The sequence below is a fragment of the Jaculus jaculus genome, chromosome 7 (assembly GCF_020740685.1).
Source record: "Jaculus jaculus isolate mJacJac1 chromosome 7, mJacJac1.mat.Y.cur, whole genome shotgun sequence".
NCBI lineage: Eukaryota > Metazoa > Chordata > Mammalia > Rodentia > Dipodidae > Jaculus > Jaculus jaculus.
In genome coordinates, this window is record NC_059108.1 from 143081092 (window position 1) to 143094139 (window position 13048).

Sequence of the window (13048 nt, forward strand, 5' to 3'; positions counted from 1 at the left end):
CCATACCCAGCAGCACCAGACAAAACCACGGGCCACTACAGGACAACAGATCAGCGTTACTAGCTCCCGATACCGGCACGGCTGGCGCGACGGTGCTGGGGCTGCGCAGCCTCAACATCACAAGCGGCACAGATGCTGGAACCCGTTTGAGAATATTTGCCCTTTAATTTTCATTCAAAATCAGTCTCTTTAAATATTGTAGTTACAAGTTCTGAATGGAGAAGACAGAGTAGCAGATGCTGCAGGCACTCATTACTGGCCCTTCCCCCCTCCCCCTAGCCTTTTCTCTTGGCTCAAGATAAAAAGGGCTCTCTGCACTAACTAATGGCCCCGTGTCAGCAGTCTCAGGCCTCAGTGCAGGTGGATACAAGGGCTTGAAGCCTGGCAGCTTTCAGGACTAGTTACTGACATTTTACCATGCTTCAAGAATTCCAATGATTGTGCCCAGACTCAAAGGGCAGTACCTCAGCTGATGTCCTCTCTAGTTCAACACCAAATACTGGCCCCTTGAGGCTTGAGCCTCTCCCCTAGATCTATGTCCTGAAGCAAAGGCACAACTCCCCACAGACCACAGCCCAGGGAGAATGGCCTTCTCAGTCCACATGTTTAGACCACCTTAAATTTAAAAGCTCATCACCCTGAGCCAATCAGAGCCAGTCCTCTTATCAGGCTCTGTCCCGCTGCCATGATGCACTAGAATCCGCTCTAAATGAAAATGTCCTAGAATGGTTCCTAGCAACCTACAGAGGGTTGGCATGACCACCGCTGTGTGTAATTATGCCAAAATGAGTCTCGTGTGAACCTACGATAAGGTATGAGGGCAGGCCAGGGCTCTACTCCCATCTGTGATGACAACATGTCACCTCAGGGGACTTTGGACTCTCCCCTACTTGAAGATCTCCTGGCCTGTGCTTCCTGGAAGAGGTAGAAGAGGCATCTTGAAGTCACTGACAGCTGAGAACGATGGTGCGTTGAAGCAGCAAAGCAGCACCTCTGTGCCTGTGCTCAGTGCCTCAACGCAGGGGCATCAAGAGAGTGCACGGCTGGGACAGAGGCTGCTTTGAGCTTGGGAGGCACAGCACCCCTCTAGGCATCCCTGGAGAACACTTTCCAAAGATAGAAACTCAATTATGTGGTCCCCGGTGGTTTCCCTATAGTTCACTGGCACTGGGGAGAAACACAATTGTCTTTGCAGAGGGCTGGAAGAAAGGCAAGAACATTAATGAGTATCCATCAAGGCTCTCTCTTGCTCTCACTCTCACGCCCATGACATTAAGATATTAGAAGGTGAGAGAGGGAGACAGAGAGGGAGAGAGCCTGATAGAAACATCAAGAAAGACCTGTGACTGCTGGTTACATAGTGCCCTGGCTTCCTTGCTTGAGGCCAACAGCATGTGCCTGCCTGTTACCAGGCTAACCTGGGACTCACATGGGGACAGGGAGAAGACTGGTTTTCAGTTCCTGCATGATCAATTGGTAGGGCATATGGGTTCCTTCTAAAGGTCCAGAAGGAGGACTCTGGGATCCTCTACTGCTGCTTTGATTTTGCGGAGGAAAGTCACAGCCTCTCTGCCATCAATCAGCCGGTGATCATAGGTCAGGGCTACATACATCATAGGCCGCACCTCCACCTGCAGAAGAGAAGTCCACAGGTTTATATCGAACAAATCAGAGAATGCTCTGATAAAAGTAAAGTTTTTTCTCTCCCTCTTTCTCTCACGTAAACAAATAAAAATATTTTAGAAATAAATAAGGGCTGAAGACATGGCTTAACAGTTAAGGCACTTGCCTTCAAAGCCTACACACCCTGTTCCCCAGGACCCATGTGAGCCAGATGCACAAGGTAGCACATGTATCTGGAGCTCATCCACAGCAGCTGAAGGCCCTGGCATGCCCATTCTCTCTCTCTCTCCTTCCCTCTCTCATCTAAAGAAATAAAAATAAAAAAATATTTAAAATAAATAAATAAAGCTAATAAATAGTTAAGTTCTTAATTCCAAAGGCTTTCCTACCAATGTTGCCTCTGGTTAACTTATGATTATTTCCAAAGACAAGCTTTACACTTTACTTTTAAAAATTTTTTGTTTATTTTTATTTATTTATTTGAGAGTGACAAAGAGATAGAGAGAATGGGTGCACCAGGGCCTCCAGCCACTGCAAACAAACTCCAGATGCATATGCCACCTTGTGCATCTGGCTTACGTGGGTACTGGAGAATCAAGCATCAAACTGGGGTCCTTAGGCTTCACAAGCAAGCACTTAACCACTAAGCCATCCCTCCAGCCCTGCTTTACTTTTTTTTTGGTTTCTCGAGGTAAGGTCTCACTCTAGTCCAGGATGACCTGGAATTCACTATGCATTCTCAGGTGGCCTCGAACTCACAGTGACCCTCCTACCTCTGCCTCCCGAGTGCTGGGATTAAAAGCATGTACCATGGGCATCAGAAAGTTTAAGTAAGAAAACAGTCTCCTCAAAATTACCTTAAAACAAGTAAATCCATACTCTGCCCTCTAATTATTCTGTTGCCTAAAAAAAGGTTTTTCTTGCAATGTTGGGGAAATCCAACACAGGGCCTCAAGTAGGCCAGCCAAGCATTCACCACTGACCAACACCCCCAGGCTTGAAATTATAGAGAAAAAAAGGTGACCTTTTTTTTGGGGGGGGGTATTTTTGAGACAGATTCTCATGAGCCTAAGCTGGCCTTGAACTTGCTATTATATAGTCAAGAATGACAGTGAACTCTTGATCCTCTTGTCTCCACCTCCTTAACACAGACATATGCCATCATGCCTGGTTTCTGGGCATTAGGGATAGAACTAGGGCTTATTAGGTGTGAGCTCAATCAACTGAGCTACATCCCCAACATGAGAAAAAAGGCTTAACCTTGAGTCCAAAAATTCTGATATTGTATATGAAGTTGGGCATATAACTATTTTTCAGAAAGACGATTTATGGTTTCTAAATTCAAAAAGTGATACAAAGCCGTGTGTGGTGGTGCATGCCTTTCATCCCAGCACTTTGGAGTCAGAGGTGCGGGAGAGTCACTATGACTTCGAGGCTACCCCAAGATTACGTAGTGAATTCCAGGTCAGCCTGAGCTAGAGTGAGACCTTACCTTGAAAAACAAAACAAAAACAAAAACAAAAGTGATCCAAAAAAGTTCAAAACACGAGAGTCGCAAAAAGCTTTTCCTACTAAATTACCTTCCAATGTCTAGGTTCAGTGCCTTTAACCTCATTCCTGAACACTCAAAAGACTTCTAAGATTTATCATATAATTCCAAAGCACAGATAGCTGTACATTCTTGCTGTCTCCGAGGAAAGGAGCCATCCCAGCTGAATCCTCCACTGCTAGAAAGCAGTGTTTGTCAACGAGTCCTAGATGGCCGCGCAGAGGCCTGCTCAGCTCAGAGGTCCGCAGACCGCAGCACGTCAGCACCGTCAGCATTCTGCGCTGCAGGTCCCCGTGGGGACCCGAGAGTGTGTGTGTTTCTAACTTGTTCCCAGATGATCTGGTCTACAGAGCAGAGTCTGGGAATGAGTGTCTTAGCTGTTAATTAGAAACTAAGAAATGGAACTTAAGCCTGAAATTACAGTGAATGTTTATAACAAGCACTTAGATTTCCCCCTCACAGCCACTTAGCTATTACCACCTTAGAAATAACGCTGGTTCCTACCTTGCCTCCTATAGCCACCGGCCTGTCAAAGATGGCGTGCATACCCAGGATGGCAGACTGAGGGGGGTTGATAATGGGAGTTCCAAAGAGTGAGCCAAAAACACCTCCATTGCTAATGGTGAAAGTACCACCATCCATATCTTCAATGGCAAGTTCATTCTTTCGGGCCTGAAAACAAATTTCATAGTTGAAACATTAAACCCAACCAAGTTTCTTTACTCAAAGAAAAAGTCAGAAAGCTCATATCTGAAATCAGTAGTGTAAGCTGTGGTACCCATAGGACAGGTGACTATGACCAGTGTTACACCAGAAAAAAGGCTTGATTCCAGTCAGACTTTTCTCCCTCCAGCAGGTCTTGACTGGCGAGAGTCCAGTCACGTGAGCGTGTGAGGCTCGATGCCTGTACTCCGCTCTTTCTGGACTACGGCCCTTCCCAGAGGCTACGCATTCCTTACAGCAAACAAAGACTCCGTGAGCAATGCTAGCTGGCGAGCCTAGCCTTCCGCAGCAGGCTACGCGCGCTCAAGTGCCCAGCAGCTCACGCAAACCCGTCTGCCTGCCTTACCTTCTCGCCCAGTTCACTGATGGTCCGCTCAATATCTGCGTAGTTCATGGTTTCCACATTCCTGATGACAGGAACCACAAGACCCTGAGGGAGCCAAAAGCTGTTTGTAGTTGCAAAATAAAGTACTGACAACAGTTACAAATTGATTTAACCCAAAGGTCTCCCAAGTCAGAGCACTTTAAACTCACTGTGACTACAGAAAGTCTAAGGTATTTAGGCCTGACATTAAAATAAAGGAATGTGGTATGGTTAAAAAAAAGTTACTTTTACTAATGACACCCTAAAAATATATGAACAAAGAAAAGATGTCTCCCATGTGATCTGCGTCTTCACATTAATAAGGTGAGGATCTAAGACCAGCACTCCCTCCTCTTGCCCCAACATACCCGTGGGGTGGCCACCGCAACACTGATATCAATATAATCCCTATACACCACCTCTTTGGTTGCATCATCAATCACTATGAGGAAAAAAAACAAAACACGTTACATACAAACCCCCTAGGCCAGGGCATTAACAGAGTAAAATTTTCAGTGTCTTGACGCAGTGTGGGCTGATCAACCAACATGAAAATGATTGCATTACAAGTAGCAGATGGCACTCCACATACTCACACCCCAACTAGAAACAGCAGTTCCCAAATTCCTGAACAGACTTGAGTGTAGTAGCATTTATTCTTCTGCAGTTCACAGACACTCTATGAAGCCCTCACAGGAAGACAGAGTTATGGTTAGCTGGGCGTGGTGGTGCGCACCTTTATTCCCAGTACTTGGGAGGCCGAGGGAGGAGGATCACTGTGAGTTCAAGTCCACTACAGTAGTTTACTATGTAGTGCAAGAGACTACATAGTGAATTCCAGGATAGCCTCGAAAAACCAAAAAGAATGGCTAGGGTTAACAAGTGCTCCAAAAAAGGTAAATGAGCAAAGGAAACAGGGGTGTAGGGACATTGTCCATTCTGCTTTCCCGCTCAAAAAGGGGGAGAGGGAAGCCTCTCTAGGCAATTCAAAGTGGGGTGGTCTGGCTTCAAAATACAAGATAAAATCCGGGTAAGGTTGCACATGCCTTTGATGCCAGCACTTGAGAGACAGAGGTAGGATTGACTGCCTTGAGTTCAAGGCCACCTGAGACTACATAGTGAATTCCAGTTTAGCCTAAGTTAGAATGAGACTCTACTTTGGAAAAACCAAACACACACAAGAAAAAAATTTATTTTCTTGCAAGTGCCAAATATAAGCTTTGGCATTCTTTCCACAGAAAGAGAATTTATGTTGTGTGGTTAGAAGGATCATTATTAAGTGAGAAAGCAACCACGAAACCTTGAGAGATGCCTCCAAGCAACAACAAAGGAGGCCAAAGGAAAAGATGCAGCAGGCTGGCCAGGGGCACAAGAAGAAGACAGAAGAACACATTTGGGCAAACAAAGGCAACCTTCCCACTCACCCAGAGCAGTGCTCGATGGGACAGACTAAGGCTTCTACTCTGGATCTTTTGCTGAGGACTAAAAGTGTCACTGACCCTTCTCTGCTAATACTCCAATGGTGTGAGGAAAAAGAAAATGAACAAAAAAGCCCATAAGAGGCAAGGTCACCGAGAAATTAAACTGGAGCCAAGCTGAAAACCTCCTCCCTGTAGACCAGCCAACAAAGATGGAAAAAGCTGCACTGCATGCAGCCCTATGGGAATCAGAAGCCATTAGTGGTAAAAAAACAATGGACACTGCAAGCCTCAAGTTTGGCCAGCCAGGCCAAATGAACCAACAGGTACAACAGTGGCACATCTGTTATGGGGAAACCAACTGCTCTCTAATTGGACTGGAGGCCTACTCTATGTGAGGGAATACATCCCTGGTACTGAAAACCTAGTCAAAAGTCTATGGTGGAGGAGGTCATGAGCCTTAGGAGCATAACACCTGCTCTTGTCTGGCTAAATGCATAATTATGCCCACCAAACTGCCCTGTGAGCACTTTACTTAATGTTCATACCCATATATTAATGCTAACTTTACTTTTGGTTAGAGAAGCTTGTCTTTTCAGATGGCGGTGACCTCTGGGATGACCCAAAAGGCACCATAGTGCTGAGAAGATGTGACGGAGGAGTGTTCAGCACTAAAACATCTCTATCACAACATCCAAGGCTCAGGGTCCATTGCGGAAGTGTGGTAGAAAGAATGTAAGAGCCAAAGGAAGGGTAGGACTGCTTACAATGTAAAAGTCCAGAGAGAAATTGGCCTCAATATCCACAACCTTGCAGTGCCTAACACTATCTTCACAAGACCCTCATAATAGGTGGAACAGATGATGACATTAAAAGAAACTAATGGAGAGAGGAATAGGATACAATGGAGCGTGGGTTTGTGAAGGGGAAATTGGGGGAGGGAGGGAATTATCATGGTTTATTGTCTGTAAGTATGAAAAAAAAAAAAAAAAGGAGCTGGGCAGGGTGGTGCACACCTTTAATCCCAGTACTCAGGAGGCAGAGGCAGGAGAATTGCCATGAGTTCGAGGCCATCCTGAGACTACATAGTGAATTCCAGGTCAGCATAGACTAGAGTGAAACCCTACCTCGAATAACAAAAACAAACAAACGAGTTAAAAAAAAAAAAAATCCCATGGGAGGGCAAGGCCCAGCCTTCCCAGTGAAGCCCACAGACCTAAGATTAAAGGTCAACCTGGAGCTTATGCCAAGTGAGGAAGTCAAGCCACAAATAAAGGGCCCATGGAGGGGCAGTCATGACTTGAAATGGAGCTAGGCTGCTCCAGAACTGCCTGCTGCCGGAGCAGCTGTCAAGCTGTACAGTAAAAGGAAAAACTATTCTGCTCACTGGTGGGGAGGCAGTCATCATGACGCTGTTTTAGGAATGCTGAGTGCAGAAACCCCCAGGGAAGAGGGTCATGTCTCCACAGCTATGAATAAAAAGCCTTGGTCTGCTCACCCCTAAAGGTAGGCGCAGGTTTGTATTCTCCTAACTACCTCCCAAGACTTCTGCTGTACTGGACACAAGAAACTCACCTGCATTTACAACAGGCTGCTCCTGCAAGGCAAAGGCTGAGGCCTTCACAAATGCTGACATGAAGCCTAGCTTGAGGTTATGTTTCTTCAGGAAAGCATCTTTGTGCCGAGCTCTCATCTCTTGGATGTTACTATAAATAGGAGAATACAATGTCACAAAAGAAATTGACTACAAATGAAAACCTGATTGTTGTTTCTTTTTGGTGATTCTGTAGACTGAAGCTAGTACCTTGAGCATGCTAGGTAAGTGCTCTCCCACTGAGCTATACCCTAACCCATTAAAAAAAATATTTTAGTTTTATTTTATTTATTTGAGAAATAAAGAAAAATAAATAAGAAAAGAAAAGGCATGCCAGGGCCTCTACCCACTGCAAATGAACCATGTGCATCTGGCTTATGTGGGCCCTAGGAAATCGAACCTGTGAACCCATTTTGAATTTTTATTTTCCAACAGGGTGTCATGAAGTTACCCAAGCTGAGCCTGAACTCATTCTTTAGCCCAGGCAGGTCTTAAACTTACACCACCCCTACCTCAGTTTCCTGAGTAGCTCAGATGACAAGCCAGTGCCACCAGACCCTGTCGAAGCCCTCCCTGATTTTGACCTTCACACAGGCTTCTACTTATATGTGCAAGCGGGAGAGCTTTTCCCTCACTCTGGACCATTTACCTAAGTTCAAGGTTTTCTTTTATTTGTTTACATTTATTTATTTTAGATAGAGAAAGAGGCAGAGAGAATGGGTGTGCCATGGCACCCAGCTACTCAAATGAACTCCAGACACATACGTCATGTGCCCCCCTTGTGCATCTGGTTTATGTGGGTCCTGGAGAATCGAACCTGTGTCCTTTTGCTTTGCAGGCAAGCACTTTAACTGCAAACCCATCTTTCCAGCCCAAAGTTCAAGTTTTGAAACACTCTGCTAGAGGCCAAACACAAAAACAAGACATAAAGGAATAGGAGTCAATCTGTCTTAATGTTGAGTTGAGTCATTACATGGTTCCTTCTTTTCCTGTTTTTGTGGTTTTTCAAGGTAGGGTTTTGTTCTAGCCCAGGCTGACCTGGAATTTACTATGTAGTCTCAGGTGGCCTCGAACTCACGGCAATCCTCCTGCCTCCCAAGTGCTGGGATCAAGGTGTGCACCACCATACCTGAAAGGCTTCTCCTTTTCCAGAAGTCACAGATTTCAGTGGAGAATGTGAACAGAAGATAACACAGTTCACCTACATCTTTGCCCTGGTTACACTAAGATCAAAAATCATATACTTGGGGGAAATAATAAGCTTTAAAGTATAAACAATGTCTACAAAAATCAATATTCTTTTTACTTATAATTGAGTTCATCTGCAGTGACTGGAGGCATTTGGAGTTTGTCTACAGTGGCTGCAGGTACTGATACACCCATTCTCTCTATTTGCCTCTTTCTCTTACTCAAATAAATAAAATTTAAATTAAAAAAAAAAAAAAAGGCCAGGGCTGAAGAGATGGCTCAGCAGTTAAGGCACTTGCCTGCAAAGCTGAAGGACCCAGGTTCAACTCCCCAGGACCCATGTAAGCCAGATGCACAAAGTGGCTCATGCAGCTTTGTAGTGGCTGGAAGCCCTGGTATGCCCATCCCCCCTCCCTTTCTCATTCAAATAAATAAATAATATTTTTAATAGGCCAAATTGATAACTTCCTTATGACATTTCTTCTGTTTAGCAAGAGGAAAAAAAACAACAAAGACTGGTATGGCCAGGTGTGGTGGCACACACTTTTAATCCCAGCACTCAGGAGGCAGAGGTGGGAGAATCGCCATGAGTTCGAGGCCACCCTGAGACTACATAGTGAATACAGGTCAGCCTGGGCTAGAGTGAGACCCTACCTCAAAAAACAAACAAACAAACAAAAAGCCTGGGCTGGAGAGATGGCTTAGTGGTTAAGCACTTGCCTCTGAAGCCTAAGGACCCCGGTTCGAGGCTTGGTTCCCTAGGTCCCATGTTAGCCAGATGTACAAGGGGGCACACACATCTGGAGTTCGTTTGCAGTGGCTGGTAGCCCTGGCACGCCCATTCTCTCTCTCTCCCTCTATCTGTCTTTCTGTGTCTGTCGCTCTCAAATAAATAAATAAATATTTTTTTTTTAAAAAAGCCTGGTGTGGTGGTGCACGCCTTTAATCCCAGCGCTTGGGAGGCAGAGTAGGAAGACTGCCCAGATTTCAAGGCCAACCTGAAACTATATATGAATTCCAGGTCAGTCTGAGATAGAGCAAGACCCTGCCTTGAAAATCCCAAACAAAAAAAGAAGAGAAAAAATATTTAGTGTACAGGTTCCATGCACGCAAAGGCTCGTGCGAAGTAGAAGATTCACTCGTTTCCTTTCAGTTGGCAGCTCCATTCTCTTTTTCTTTGAACAATTACTAATACTCACCACATGTCAGGGTCAGGGCACAGTGTCTGCTCCTAAGCTGAGCTTTGGTGACTGGTATTTCACTGGTGTTTAGAAAAGAAGCCCTGTGCAGGCCGAGGCCTATCTCTTTCACATTCAAGAGCAAGGTCTAGCCAGGAGTGGTGGCACACACCTTTAATCCCAGCACTCAGGAGGCAGAGGTAGGAGGATTGCTGTGAGTTTGCATCTACCCTGAGACTACATTCTGAGTTCTAGGTCAGCCTGGGCTACAGTGAGACCCTACCCTGGAAAAAAGAAAAAAAGAAAGAAAAGAGAGCAAGGTCTTGCTTTTGAGCAGCTTAGCAGCCAGAACATGCTTTGGTCTGTATATGCACTGCAGAGTTACTGGAAAATGGCTTTCCCACCATTGTCCTGTGGGAACTTCTATGAATCTTAGAATGGGATTCTATGATGGAAATTGAATTTAACTTTATCTCAGGCTCAAATGTTAGCTTCTTCCTTTCTACTGAAAATGGCCTAATTCAACATTAGCAGGAAAGATAAGATGTGGTACAACTTCAAATGCCCCCTTCAGACCTTTTGTTTTTCAAAAAAGTAATTTTCCTAGGGGGGGATGATTGGGTTTAAAATGTTTATTTTCCTGAGTGTAACCTTATTTTAGTGCTAGGATTACCATCCTAAAGACATTACTGGTTCCCAAGATACAAGGGCTGCAAAAGAGGGAAAGAGAAGCGATAAATATCTCTGCTCTCAGGCCTGTCTGAATGTCACTGTCTCGTCATTAAGGAGTTTCCATTTCAGAGCAGTGCCCTTGGAGACAGAGCTGGGACAATAGGAGAAAGGAGGAAGTCAGAAAGGCCTCTTCTGGGTTAGCTGATAGGCACAAGACCCAAAGGGCACTCAATCTAAACCAAATTACTGGCTGCAGTGAGACCTCAAGCCATCGTTAAGTAACACCAATTTAGCTGCTGAAAGGAGATCCGGCTATTTAACTTACTTTGCAATCAAGGCTGTTGGGCCAAATGCATCTTTTAGGGCCACAAATATTTACATGTTTCATCTTAAGAAACTGGGTACAATTTCAAAGTCCAATTCAATTTGTGTAGAACTTGCTCCTAACACACAGCAACACTGGGCTACAGCCTTTGGGATTCATTAGGCAAGGCCTTTCCTACAGTACAGAAAACGACCATCAGTCTCCAGAAAGCTTCCCAAAGCTGGCAGCAGACTTCTTGCCTAGCACACACAAGGCCCTGGGTTCAATCCCCAGCACCACCCAAAGAATGCATTCCCTTCAAAAGTGATGCAACAATTCGCAGACTTCTGCAGCAATGAGAAAGCTTCCCAAAAGAATAGGATATCGGAGGGAGGGAATTACCATGGGATATTTTTTTATAATCATGGAAAATGTTAATAAAAATTTAAAAATTAAAAAAAAAAAAGAATAGGATATCTAGTGAAATTAAGCCAGAGCCATACTCTGTCGACAATACTTCAGCACACTGCCGATTAACCACTCCCTTCTATTTTTACAGTTCTCCCACAGGAAGAGAATAAATTTCCCTAGTAAAAAGATAGGCAGACATGTTCTCTCTCGTATGTGGATCCTAGCTACAGATGATTGGGCTTCTGCGTGAGAATGAAAATACTTACTAGCAGAGACCAGTAAGTTAAAAAGGAGACATAAAGGGAAGAGAAAGGAATGGAGGAGGGTACTTAATAGGTTGATATTGTATATATGTAAGTACAATAATTGAGATGGGGAGGTAATATGATGGAGAATGGAATTTCAAAGGGGAAAGTAGGGGGGGGAATTACCATGGGATGTTTTTTTAATAATCATGGAAAATGCTAAAAAAAAAAAAAAAAGATAGGCAGATTTAACACCCAGAGTAAGAGAAAAGATGGATGCCCTAAAGATTGGTGATTTACCTCTTGATTTAATGAATTCTAACTTTGACATTGAAAACCTTCAGGAATATGGATCCAACCTTCTTTACCATTCTTTGCTATATGTACTCCTCATGCAGAAATCCTTCCTGCTTCCTGTACTTTCTCACTGTCCAGATTGTTAACTCTATCTGGAATGACCTTTCTCCACAATACTGACTGAAGTGCCTCCCATTCTCTCTCTCTTTTCAAGGTAGGGTCTTGCTCTGATCTAGGCTAACCTGGAATTCACTCTGTAGTCTAAAGCTGACTTCAAATTCACGGCAATTCTACCTCTGCCTCCCCGGTGCTGGGATCAAAGGTGTGTGTCAGGCTTCCTTTCTCTTTTTAGACAAGACGCTATGTAGTCCAAGCAGGTCTCACACTCTCTATGTAGATATGGATGACCTTGGCCTCCTGATCCTCCTGCCTCCACCTCCCAAGTATAGGGATTACAGGGGGTTACCACTATACCTGGCTGTAAATGATTAGCATTTACTTATTTGTTTCATTTTTCAAGACAAGGTCTCACTCTATCCCAGACAGACTGACCTGGACCTTACTTTGTAGCCCCAGGCTGGCGTTGAACTCACACAATCCTCATATCTCAGCCACCTAAGTGCTGGAGTGCTGGGATGAAAAGTGTGCACCACCATGCCTGGCGTAAATGCTTATCCTTCTTGATTGTCTAGTAAGAACTTTCCTCCTGGAGACCTTTTCTGAACTTTCCCTGCTACCAGTACCTCTTATCCAAAAACAAACCAATTCATGCCTTTCTTCGTACCCATTTCATCTTCCTGATACTTATTCTAGTTTTTACTTTTGTGTTAGTCCAAATGAAACAGTAAGCTTAAGAGAACCAGGTTTTTTTTTTTAAACTCATTTTTGCATCACCCCCAAATTTCAGTTAAAAATGTCTGCATTTAGCAAACATTACATTATTTTAAATTTCAATTATTTATTTGCAAGAAGAGAGAGAGAATGAATAAGGGCAACCGGGCTCTCCAGCCACTGCAAATGAACTCCAAAGGCATGTGTCACTCTGTGCATCTGGCTTATGTGGTTACTGGGGAACAGAACCCAGGTTTTCAGGCTTGCAGAAAAGCACCTTAACCGCTGAGCCATCTCTCCAGATCAGACATTACATTTAATAACTATTTTCTCTTCCTTAGAATTCTGGTACAACAAAATTTTGAAGAAAACAAGTCAACAATTAGCTTACTACAGGAACGGGAACAATAAATCATTTCCTGAGTTTTTATTTCAGCACTCGGCCTCTGCCTTTTCACCTGATTCTGGGTTGCTTAGGAACACGCACAATGAGCAGTGAGAAGCAGGATGTGGTGCCCTGTCCTGAGCAGACTGTGAAGGTTCTCCACCCCAAGGGCCCGTGGGCCTGGAAATGGCCCCGTGGTCGTGTTTGTGCTCCACAATCCAATACCAATCATCAAAGTTTAACATTACTAGCAACTGAGTGTGGTG

General features: G+C 44.4%; 1 protein-coding gene across 1 annotated transcript in view; it reads right to left on the reverse strand.

The window, feature by feature from the left end:
* Window positions 1–141: 141 nt before the first annotated feature.
* Window positions 142–13048, reverse strand: part of Dlst (dihydrolipoamide S-succinyltransferase) — a 30127-nt gene continuing 17220 nt past the window's right edge. Inside the window, exons 11-15 of the mRNA XM_004649406.2 lie at window positions 7253–7383; window positions 4628–4701; window positions 4242–4325; window positions 3677–3844; window positions 142–1631 (exon numbers count right to left, since the gene is read on the reverse strand). Of these exons, the coding sequence (XP_004649463.2) occupies window positions 1497–1631; window positions 3677–3844; window positions 4242–4325; window positions 4628–4701; window positions 7253–7383 (592 nt within the window). The 3' untranslated portion in view covers window positions 142–1496. The remainder of the gene's footprint in view (window positions 1632–3676; window positions 3845–4241; window positions 4326–4627; window positions 4702–7252; window positions 7384–13048) is intronic.